The following is a 12,442-nucleotide window of genomic DNA, read 5'->3' on the forward strand; positions in this document are numbered from 1 at the left end:
CTGTTCATAGAGCCCCTGTACATTTGTGCAGTTTGTGTGATTTAATGGCTGACAGAGTAACAAATTCCTCTCTTTACATAGTAAGCAAAGAATCCAAGCATACCAGTAGTAACAGCTAAATCAACTCTACCCTTATCAGATACAAAGTGAAAAGATATTTAGGTCAGAGGAGAGTGCAGCTGTACAACACAATGTGCAGTGTTAGGAAAACCAAACAAAGTGCCACTTGCTGCAAAACTAATCAACTTCACACTGAAAACATTTCAAAAAGCCAAACATTGGGTCGTGATATCTTTTTTCCCATCATTTATTTCGCAAATGTGGCATAAACACTTGCAAAACAACATCTTAAAGTTGGTCCAGTAAAAAAAAAAAAAAAAAAAAAAAACGACAACAAAAATAAAATAAAATAAACCACTTTTATGATTTAACACTTTGTTTTTCAGCTTTCAATTCTGTCACGGAAATTTAAAACCTATATCTAGTCAAACTGAGGGAGCAGATTGCTGGTATGCGTTTCCAAATTCTTATGTATTTCAATCATATATAAATATCCAGTAATCTTATTTCCTAAAGCATTGCTAAGAACGACTGGATAAAAATGCCATTAAGATCTACATAAGAAAGGGATTAGCTGACTATAAAATGTACAGTTTTTCAAAAAATTTAACTTAATATTCACATTCATATATAAAACTTACAAAACCTGGATCTTTCAAACCCACTAAAAATAGTTTTTTTCCTGTTACTGTTGAAAGATCATTTTAAATTACCATACATTTTTAATGGATTATTTATGTATTATCAGCATCATTAATGTCATAATTTCTTCCATATTATTTTTTATATTTTTTGATTCATTAAAAAAAAAAAGAAAAAAAGAAAGTCAATAAATTAACATGCTACCTCGGTCCCTGAAAGCCAATACTCGACTGTGTTACTGGGTGAGTGTGAGACAGGTGTTTGTGTGTATTAAAGTGTGTATTCGTGTGTGTAGCGAGAAACGTAGAACACATAACCTGTTAGCACACCTGCTTTCAACTCATATAGGGGGTGGTCGGGGTGAGGGTGGGGTTTATATCCAAGTCCATACAAAAAATAATTCATTGTAAATATATAATATATTTTTATACATATTTGAATATATTTACAAATATACCCAGCACTATACATTATACTGTGTATTTTTTTTCCTCCAGGATAGTTGGGAAGGTTTATCAATAAAACTGAAAAAGAAATGCATTAATATTACAAAATAAACAGAAGTTTTGCTTTTTTTTTTATATTTGCTCTCCACCTATTCTTCTGTTTTGTTAGTCGCAGCTCTGTCTCTTAGTCCATTTCCTATTTGCCGTCCTCTTCTGGTCCCTTGTTTTTTCCACAAGTTCACATGAACCCATACATTCTTCCAGGAGTACACAACAGTCTTGGGATGCCAGCCACTGGAATTGGACCACCAAACATTGTTGATTGCAAAAAAGGAGAAAAAAAACACTCTGGGTATAAACATGAGAACCAAAATGAAAAATCTCTGTTTATATCAAGAGAGGAAGAGGAGAAGAGTCCCTTGGGAACATCACTTCATTCAGTCAGTACAAAAAGGCTTCTTTAAGGTCCCTATCCTCTCCTTTAAGACCTCATGTGAGCATGTCCTATATTTATATATAAAGTGTGAGCGTATGGCAGTATGAGAGTGTGACAGCAGCGCTGCCACCACCCAGTCCTGTCTGGGCCCATTAGTCCACCGGGAGCCACAGGAGGTGATGGGGAGGGCGGGTGGAGGAAATTTGGAGCGTGTTTTAAGACTCCGACAGGTAGGATTAGGGTAGGTCAAACTAGGTGGACGAGGGTGGATGAGGGCTCATGTTTTGACATTCCCGTTGATGTGCTGGTACTTGGGGAGGCAGGGCTCGTCCGGTAATGGGTCGTGGGAAAACACGGAGTCGTCGCCGGAGGAGCAGGAGCTCCGAGTGTCGGGGAAGCTGGGGGAATACTGCTCTGTTGGGGCGCACAGGTCCAGATACTCCTGCAGACACAGAGAGAGGAAAGGGAGGGTTGGGTGAGATCGCTTACACGCAGAACAAAGGGAAGGAACGTTTCGAAGACGTAAGAGGAAGAAGATCTAGAACAAACACAAGAACGCAAATTTCGTGCTGAAATCCAGTCGACGGGATTAGGGACTTTCCAGAGCATTGGGAGAGCAGTGGAGTAGAAGAGTATCACCTTTATTATGGTATTTATCCAAACCCTGGGAGGACTTATGAAATGAAACAGAAAAAAATGCAATCTTAAACTGGATACTGTATGAAAATATTTGCAGGAATAATAGGTAATAAAGTGAACGTTGGACTGCTGACTGAGCTTGAAGCTAGCAGGGCCGACCTGGACGCATTTTCCGTCCACCACAGAGTGGTTTGAGATGGATAGGATTTGGGGACAAGAGGATACATTTAGAGAAGGAAACTTGGGTAGGGATGTGGCATAAACCTCAATCTCACTTCACTCCAAACAGATCTGATATCTGACACTGAAGCGCCAGACATAAGTACTACAAGATTGTTGGGAAAAAAATAAAGAAACTGGCAGAGCACAGCTAAATGAAAACGAAATAAGATGGAAAGCTGTTATTAATTTTTGACTTTAGCCAGCATTGGGAAGTTGTTTTGATCTTTTCTGTCGGCCGAGGCAGCCTTCTTCCCCCCCTTTTGTTTCCTCCCAGTCTTTCATGGCTGTTATTGGGACAAGTTTTGAGGAGGAAGAGTTCTTGGGGTTTTGTAGAAAATGAGCACTGGCTTCCATTTTCCCAGCTCAACACGAAAAGGCTCATATTACTAAAGATCTCCACATCTGCCAGCGGTTTGGGGTAAAAGGGAAAGGATGGAGAGGGGGGAAAAAAAAGCAAGAAAAAGACGCTTTATTACATTTCAAAAGTTCAAACTCAAAGTGGGGCTTTGCTGGCATAAATTCCTGAAGCTCGAGCTCCAGAGAAGACGAGTCCTGACAGCTTTCCATCGACGGCCTCTTTTCAGGTCGGCATTCGGATATCACACGAGACAGGAAGGGGAATGGAAAAAATAGTGGGCCGTCATAAGGAGCAAAGTATGGATTTGATGATTGGGCAACTTTACTTGGCCGTAGCAACTATGTTAGGCCTGGATCAAATCATCTGGCCCCTTTTTTTCGGTCACTATTTAGGCCTTATTTCAATAATGTCGCGGCTAATGCACAAAAATCCTTATGCAACATTTTTCTGACACATGCATGCATTGGCAAGAGCGTAATTTGGTTTGGATGGAGAAGCTTTTGTATCATTATTATTTTATTGCTATGGAATGCTCAACTCCCATTTGCCAGCAAGGTTTATGTAGTGTGAATTCTGACCACCCAGAAATCAAGAAGACAGGGCTGCGCTCACCTCATTGGTGCTCAGGGTTAGGATGCGATCCAGATCCTCTACTAGCTGCTTGAAGGTGGGTCGCTGGGATGAGATGGCATGCCAGCAATCTTTCATCATCATGTACCTGAAAAAGAGATAATTATGGTCAATTTATTAAAAGAAAAACTCTGGGGATGAGGGGAAGGACCGCAAATTGTTTAGGGAAGTATACAGTAAGCTGCTCACCCAGATTTCTCCATTATCAAAGAAAAAAAACAAAAACTGCAGACTCTGACATTATTTTTTTTTCCCCCACATTGTGAAGCCCTGCTGTTGATTAGAAACATGTCTCTCAGTGTTTTGGATTTATTTTAATACTATAATGTGTACTCTCTGTTTATCCGCCTCTGCTATTCCCCCATCAGCCCTCTCGCTGTGGCACCGCCGCAGAAACTGTGCCATTGTCTGCTGACTGCAGAGGTCTCATTGTGAATGAGGACACTGATAGCAGACAGGCACAGCTGTGCAGAAGCCCGACTGAGTGGACACAGAGCCGCGTAGTCATGGATCTGATGGGAGACTGGGCTGGCATTCAGTCTCGATGCACGACGTGATGTGTATTTTGGTAGCAGCTCAGTTAGAGAATATGTGCTTTTCGCAGAAAAAAAAAAAAAAGCTAAACTTACAGCTCGTTGGTGCAGTTTCCGGGCTTGTCCATGCGATGGCCCTCTTTAAGCAACTTGAAAAGCTCCTCAACGGGGATGCCAGGGTAGGGTGAGCCCCCTAGGGTGAAGATCTCCCACATCAGCACCCCAAATGACCAGCTGGCAACACAAGAATGAACATACATACACATTAACATGTTGACCAGGGTGTTTAAGAATGACTAGAGCAGGAAATATATATCTGTGTAAATAGTGCTCCAGAGTTTGCAAACCAGTACAAATGTCCTTAAGCTTCTAATCATTTACATACATAACATTTACTTGGCTATGGGTTAGAAAATTACAACAGTGTGACAGCCGTGGTGTCAATGCCCTCTTTCTGTTGTCCAATGACTCGTGGTTCAAACGCACTGCCAGTGCTACTCTGGCCCCGATCTCAATGATGGCTTTTGTTCCCGGCTGGCCAGTTGCACAGACTCGCATTGTCCGATCGCACCACACCAAAACAAACGCTGGACCACCCACTATTGACAAAAGAGCCAGAAAAGACAAAAGAACTCCAGAGATGGCTGGTGACTATTAATTTTTAACTACTTCCTCATTGCAGCATCCGGTTGTTAAACATCATCGGCTTTCATGCTGCTGATGTCATCATCGTGTACCGAGCGTTTCAAATGAATCATTCGAGCAATGACAGCACGCTTGATTCATGTTCACCCAATGGCTGCAGCTATTGTAACGTGCAGACACATTTGACAAAACGCAGTGTGTGCACATGCATTCAGGCAACCACAATCTGTGTTAGTGGTCTAACTAGGCAAGTATGCACAGAGAGGCAGGTTGGGCATTTATCAGGATCTTCCATCTGTTTACACAACCAGCCAGCCAGGTTTCTTCTCTGCTCTATCACTGCACTTGTTGACACACTCATTTCTCCTTTCTGAGATTGTAACCATCGCTCAGCGCTTGTTGGGGAGAACAAGTTTGTGTCTACTTGCAGTCAGCCATGTCGTACCAAACAAAGCAACACGCTTGGGGTCAATTTACCTGACCTGGAATGCGGCCAGGTAGATCTGTATGTACTCCAGCCAACTAGATGCAGAATTTATACTTAAAAAACAACCAGTCAATAAACATTCAGTTGGGTTTTTTTGTTCTCTATTGTTGAAATTTCTGATGACAGAATGCAGCACAAAAACCAGAGAATAAATGAATATGCGATTCGTATGCAAATAGGAATACTCGAGGCCCTGAAAGCTGGACTGTAAAGTCCCCATTTGTCAAAACAACAGCACACGAGTTCAATTGGAATTCATGTATTCATTTAATCTGATGTCACGTATGGATCGCTTGTCATTCTGGCGACCAGCGTAAGCGCCGCTCCAACTGCACCTCTGAGAAAAAGCCAATTACTAAAAGTGAGTGATGAATCGTAATTAGCGGTGAGCTAATAAGCAGAACTACAGTGGCCACTTCATGACTGCACCCCACCCCCCATTCAGCTCCTCCCCCTTGTACTTCCTAGGGTTATTGATTGCTGCTGTGGAACACGAAGGGCATCATGTGTACTTACACATCCTTATGTGCACAAACAATACACAGAGGCACGGACAGGAAAGAAATTCTCTATCAAAGGGCTTATACAGCAGTAGCACACTAAATATAGCACTTATCCGTCTGACTGAAACACACACACACATAAAGCCTCCCTTCCCAGGGGTCAGCATGCAAGGCATTTATCTAATTGCCACATACACTTTCTGCCGCCAGTGTCTGGAGCAGAAGCTTCAAACAATGCTGTCAGAACACATAAGACTCAAACACCAAAAAGAGAGGGACGCGCTCCCTTTGTTCTGTTTTTAGAATGAGTACTCTTGATCTTAAAAAGAGAGAGAGACAGAGACGGGTCAGCAATTCACATACCAGATGAATGAAAATAAGAAGAGTAGGGGAAAAGGGGGGGGGGGTATTTTGATCGTGGAACTGCTCCAAAATGATGATCCACATGTTCAAAGTGTTGCTGAATAAGGAGAGGAGAGTAAAGAGGGGATGGCAGGGGGTTAAAAGAGGCTGGATGCAGGGAGGATGAGGCCTGCACGGGGAGGCTGCAGCATTGTTGCGTTTAGAGGTGCATGGGGGGCCCAAACAAGACGGGAAACTTCCGAGCAGGGCCGGAGGAGCAGGGGTGAATCAGAGGGGGAAAAGAGGAGGTGCTGGTGGGCTCCGGGTTCCTTCTAGGCCCTTTGAAGCCGGCCAGATTAGTAACACGGCATTGGCTCCAAGTCTAGCGTGAAATCCTCACTTTTGCCACAGACTGGCCACTACTGGCCCCCTACAGCCAGTCATCCCCCTCAACCTAACACTCACCAACACTGCACCAAAAAAAAAAAAAAAAGCCATCACCTACCCTCTGTTCCTGTACCCCATGAAAAACAATCACTCTGACTGCAGGCTATAGAAAATAGCTGTGACAGCATCTTTTACTTTATGATAAAGCTTAATGTACCACTGATGTGAGTAAATGGATTTTGGATTATTTACAGTGGTGGGACACAGAAACACTTTGTTATATACTTACACATCACTCTGGTGTGTGTAGACCCGGTCGAAGAGTGCCTCTGGAGCCATCCACTTCACCGGGAGACGACCCTGAGGACGGACACACATACACACACACACACACACTCAGGTGAGAGGTCTAATAAAATGTACCCCTTAAAAGACTGCCGAGCTCTAAATTTCTTGCTTCATCAGCAAGAAATTCAAATCCCTCATGACCAGGAGATCTCATTACTCCTGGAAAAGCTGATATGTGGAAGTAGTCAAGGGAATAAGGCACTAGAGGAGCGACTGTCTAGGGGGGAATGGATTTCCCTGAGGAACGTTTACATTGTTAGGGCAATAGAGCTGATAAACAGGGTCACGGATAAAGAAGAGTTTATCACTGTAGCATTGAAACACTTGCCGGGAAGCTAAGCGTAGCTGACAAGGCGACCTTGGTGAGTATATATTAACATTCAGACACTAAATAGGTATTCTTTAGTTACAGATGCTGTGGTGGGCAGCAAGTTAAATACACAAAATCTGAATTTGCTGTAGTTTTCATTCATTCCATAAAGAATTATGAAGCAATTCAATAAAAGGCTGATGTAAAGTGTCCCATTCCTGTCAGACCAATGAAGATTAACAGAAATATTAAAAAAATGCAGCACTACAATGATGCCTCTGTCTTTATTGGTCCCGTTTCAATCATTGTCGCATTTGCTTGCCCTAATCTTCGTCACCGTCAACATCATCGAATATTGTTGTTGTTGTCAGCTAGTTCTCAGCGTGATTGTGCATGCGATGAAAAGGCAATCATGCATATGAAATGAGGATGCGCAGGCAACAACGTTCTGCGGTGGGAAAGAAAGACACCACTGGGCCGCTATGGAGATGTCAATTACGGCTAAGCTGCTGCTCCCTCCCCTCTCGCTCGGTCTCTTTTCTGGGCTAATTGTATAAGTGTCGATGAAACCAAAAGAACAAGAGACTGAGGGGTAAACAGGCAGAGTCTCCAGAAGCACTAGATTCACAGGCCGCCTGGGAACCTGTAGCTTATGCCAAGACACCAGCGGAGGAAACGGAGTGAAACAGAAAGATGAGGGAAGGGAAGGAACTGGAGCAAAAGGAGAGGAGGGTGAACTCATCCCCCGCTGAAGCTCTCCAAAAAGCATCCGCTGACACGCAGAGTACTTACATTGGTCGTCTTTTTATAGTAGTCGATGTTGTGGACATCCCTGGCCAGGCCGAAGTCGGCGATCTTCATGATGTTGCTCTCTGTGACCAGGACGTTCCTCGCTGCCAGGTCTCTGTGTATACACTGAGATGTGGATTGAGAAAAGAGGGGGGAGGGAGAAGACGAGAATAAGACAATTACCTCATTCTGTAAATAAATCAACTTGGAAACAGGTGCATACTTTATTTGGGATGGTGTTAAAGTGTCTGTGGTGCATGAAATCATCCAGAAATCTCCTGCACAAAGGGAGTGCTGGACTGAATAACACGACGCCACATCGACTACACAGTCTTCAACAAGCCTGGATCAGTAAAGATTCCTCGCATACCTTGACACATGTATGGTTGTACATATGCACTTTAGCGTGTGCGTGCGTGTGAGGCAGCGTGCTCTGTCACATTCCAACAGTTAGAGGGAGCGTAATGCTGCTTTCGGCCAACATGGCTGCACCCCTATTGTGAAAACTTAACAATTCTTCTACACAGAGGGGCTTTTGTAGTGGAATGAGAGACAATGTAGGGATTTGGGCAGAGAGGCGGGGTAAGAGTTGTGTTTTTAGGAGACAGTATTCCCACAGTGAAGCACATACAAGCTTCTACGTAAAACCTTTGTGGATACAGCACATCAAACCCTCTGTGTGCTGGCACCGAGATCTGTTTTGGCAACCAGCAAGCGTGCGATCGATATGAGAACAGGGCATTGTCTGTGTCTGTGCGTGTCCTCTCCTTACCTTCTGCGATGCTAGGTACTCCATGCCCCGCGCCACCTGATAAGTGCAGGAGACCAGATCCTTGAACGTGAGCTGTTCGTCTGAGACACGGGCGATGTCGTAGGAGTATTCCATGCCGGGTGGCCGGCGGGCTCGGAGGTACTCCCTGAGGTTACCTTTGGAGGCGTACTCGACTATGACATAGAGGGGGCCTGCACAAGAGACGGAGCCAAACAAGTGTTTGAACTTGAATTATTCCCTTTGAAACAAAGTGACAAAATTCAGAGTGAATTTTAATGAAAAACAGAACATTCAGATCATAAAACCACCGCTTGCTTCATGGAAATTTCTGCTCAAAAACAGTTGAGAAGGGCTGTGTGAGAAACGGCATTAAAGCAGCCAGTCTGTGCAGAGCTGCATTTCAACAGTTATGTGCATTTCCAAAACTCAGAATAGCCAATTCTTTTTCTTCTTTTCTTTTTCACAGTAATTGCTCCAAACACAAATCTGCATATGAATAGACGATTCCTGTTGCTTTGCATGCAGCTGAACAGCCCGTGTGCACAGAAAGAGACTACGCTCACTGAAGAGCAAACCACTGACTATCATGTGATGACAATGTAGCTTTTTATCATCTTTTTTAGTGACAGTTATACTGGAAACCTCAAAGACTTTAACATTGTCCCCTGAGACTAACTAAGCAGAGTAAGCCAGTGGGTTTTTAGTATTGTTTTCATGGGGACTCAACAAGTGTGCTTAAGGACACTAAAGGGTCCTGTAGCAAACCTTTATGGCATTGTACAGAAAATCAGCAAACTCATCTGCATATGCATGCACACTGATTCTCACAATCAATGCACTCACCATCTTGTGTACAGGCCCCCAAAAGGTTAATGATGTTCTTATGTTTGCCGATCATCTTCATCATCTCCATCTCTGACACCAGGTCAGACAGGTCTTTCTCGGTGGCGTCATCTAACAGCAGAAGAAGTCACATATTAAAGGTTGCCAAGAGAAGGTCTGAAAAACACGCACCCCATATTCCAAACGCCCCTTTAACCCTTTGGCTCAGGACTAAGGAGCTGTCCCTTTAGACAGCACCCTGTTTTTTAGGTGCGTCTGATTAAGTGCGGATGACAGACAATGTCGGCTCGAGTTACAGCAGCGAGGGAAGCTCCCCACAATGACTACAGAGGCATCCTTTCAGCACCAGGGCAAGGGAGGAGAAGGAATTAAAGACGTTCAATCTGGATTCATTATCTGCTGCACAGGCTCCTTTTGTCATGGAACTGATTGAGCAAGTAGAGATATCCCAATAGCCAGACTGGCATTGCCTGCATTCCACTGCACCATTACCGTATCTGGAGTCGTTTTAAAAAAGCAGACGTATACTGTCGAGGTCGGCCCAATAGCCTGCTGCCATGTCTGATCTCACCGTACCCCGCAACCTCAAACCAACCCAGTGCCCCCTCCTCCTGTTTTCATTAATCTCAGCAGTGCTGCTAGTGTGACTTACTTCTTTGTGTGGGTGCTGACTGAGCTCCAGCCAGCTGCTGCTCTGGGGTCAGGTATGTAACCGCACCCTAACCCTTACCTTCCCAACCTGCATCCCTCTAGCTGTCACTCAGCAACCACCAATAACGAATAATAACGACAGCCCCAGGCTCCACCACGCACCTTTAGTGAACCCTCACTGGAGCATAAATCACCTATAAAATGTTCTCACCTTGCTCAGAAGACACAATGAAGTAAGTGTACATCTTATCCCCGCGGTCTGACACACAACGCTACTGAGACTCACTTACCTTTCAGCATCTTGACTGCAACAGTTACAGCCTCCTTGGGTTTGTCCTTATCGATGCCCAGGGCCTCTGCCATTACGACTTGGCCAAAACAACCCTCACCAAGGGGTTTGCCCAGGGTCAACCTGCAGCCACAGAAGGAGAAGAAAGAAGGAAAAATAGACAGGAAGCTGATTAGCTGCAGAAAGGGAGACAAATGCATGAGGCCGATTTGTGTGCACTGACTCACCCACGGTGCTGCAGTAAACAGGTTAGAGTGTGGGAGAGAGAGTTAATGAAACCTGGCACAGAACCAGCTTGTCAACCTCACCCTATCGGTTTTGGGGTTTTTTCTCTAGACTGCTACGTTTAAATCAGATTGTGTCTGTGTGAGTGTTTTATTGGCACAGCGACCGCAGCCTCTGCCAGGGCAGTAGGTAGGAAGGCAGACGTGGCTACGATAATCGTCTGATAAAGTCAGGGAGAGCACTAATTTCTAAACTGTTTACCCTCTCTTGGCATGTTTCAATATACACTCTTCTCAAGTCATTACCCACAGCCTACTTTAGCCTTAAAACATTGGCCTCAGAAGGATGGAATTCTTCCTTTAGTTTGCCTTACAGGTGCATGTTTCAAAATCTGGTGTTAAATTTAACGTCCAAACTCTATTGCACTGATTTATCAATCAGGGGGAGAAATTCTTACACAGGCCCTTTCATAACTTTGCATCAGAGCTGCTGCAGCACCAATCAGACCACTGAGCTGGTAGTGTAGCCTCCTGTCTGTTATTTGATTGACAGTAGAGGCCCTTACCTTAAGGCTCAGTGTACAGGCTATGTAAATATTCAAACTGGGACATGAAAAAAGCCTGTGGCCCTTATGTAGTAACACAATCCTCTGTCTGTCCACACTCAATGACAACCAGTCTGTCTTTCCAGCCACACATAATCAATGTTATTTTTCCTGCACACAAACTGCAAACGTTAGCATTCCTAAGCCTTCTGCAAGCCCAACGTGATCCCTCGGGCGGTAGGATGGCAAGCAAGGAATAAAGACTCAAACAGAGGCATGCATTTATTCAACCCAGACAAAACAACTATGGTTGCTTCATCTATTAAAAAAAGCAAACCTTCTCTGCAGAATGCCATTCAGCAGCACACACTCACAAAGTCTAATATGACATCAGAAATGTTTTCCCCCACTGATGACTGGTGCTAAAATTTTTATTTATGATCCAAGTTCTGTTTTTTTAACAACTCATTTTAACAAAAGACAGGCCTCCTTTCAGACTAACAGCTTTGGATTTTCATTTTTCATTTCAAAACGCAAGGCCTCAAGACAGCTTTAAACTGCTCTAACCTTTGCTGTCCTTTTAAATCCACCCTAAAGCTTATCACTGGCTGTAGTTACTGTGACTAACCGAAACCTCAGCGGTGCTAATTCCTCTGGTATGAAACCGAGCAAACACTCCTAGCCCAAACATGCAGATGAAAGCTGTGAATGCTAACCACTAATTAGCACAGCTTCGCTCCTTCCCAACAGAAGCATGTGTGTGTGTCACTACGGGTGAGCGAGAGTGTGACGTAGCAGTCGTTGTAATGATGAGGCGGTGTGCAGCGTGCCAAGTTCAGGTCATTTTACTAAAGCACCAACAGATGAGCCAGCAGCCCTTTATCTCAGTTACCACAACTGTGCTTTAACAGTTAGTCATTAAAGTCTGCACTCTTCACCTATAAAAATGATTAATCTGATCATTTAGCAGGTGAGATCAAATCAGATAGAGGCTCAAAGACGGCCCCAAAAAAGTATTATGCATACCATCAAACAATTACTGCACACAGGCTCTGAATCCTTAGTGTTTTTCTGAATACCCCCTTTCAAAAGAAAGCAGGACTGGGTAGCAGATCAGCATTTTCAGGTGTTTTTTGGTTTATGCAGGAGCTGAATTTGATTTACATAAATGTCTATTTGGCATTTTGTAAAGTGGTGAGACATGCAAATAAGAACAGGAGTTCTTATTTGCGTGACACGAGCCTAATCTCAAATTCTTTTCTGAGGGAAAAAATAATCAGTTATGGTTTTCCTTTCTTCGGGGTACAAAAACACCAGTAAGTAGGAAGGATAATGTCTGTG

The 12,442-nt window shown here is 43.8% G+C and overlaps 1 protein-coding gene across 8 annotated transcripts in view; it reads right to left on the reverse strand.

Annotated features, from left to right (window-relative positions):
* Positions 1-285: 285 nt before the first annotated feature.
* fgfr2 (fibroblast growth factor receptor 2) overlaps positions 286-12,442 on the reverse strand; it is a 39,407-nt gene continuing 27,250 nt past the window's right edge. For 7 of the 8 annotated variants that reach the window (XM_005927120.3, XM_005927118.3, XM_005927119.3 and 4 more), the window contains 8 exons: positions 10,334-10,455; positions 9,393-9,503; positions 8,550-8,740; positions 7,781-7,903; positions 6,620-6,690; positions 4,063-4,200; positions 3,416-3,521; positions 286-2,026 (listed from right to left, as the gene is read on the reverse strand). In XM_005927120.3, coding sequence (XP_005927182.1) covers positions 1,862-2,026; positions 3,416-3,521; positions 4,063-4,200; positions 6,620-6,690; positions 7,781-7,903; positions 8,550-8,740; positions 9,393-9,503; positions 10,334-10,455 — 1,027 coding nt within the window. In that variant the 3' untranslated portion in view covers positions 286-1,861. Of the gene's footprint in view, positions 2,027-3,415; positions 3,522-4,058; positions 4,201-6,619; positions 6,691-7,780; positions 7,904-8,549; positions 8,741-9,392; positions 9,504-10,333; positions 10,456-12,442 lie in introns of those variants that run through there. The other variant, XM_042222851.1, reaches the window with a different exon arrangement.

Source organism: Haplochromis burtoni, unplaced genomic scaffold, assembly GCF_018398535.1.
Source record: "Haplochromis burtoni strain Fernald_Lab_line unplaced genomic scaffold, NCSU_Asbu1 Contig_96, whole genome shotgun sequence".
Taxonomy (NCBI): Eukaryota; Metazoa; Chordata; class Actinopteri; order Cichliformes; family Cichlidae; genus Haplochromis; species Haplochromis burtoni.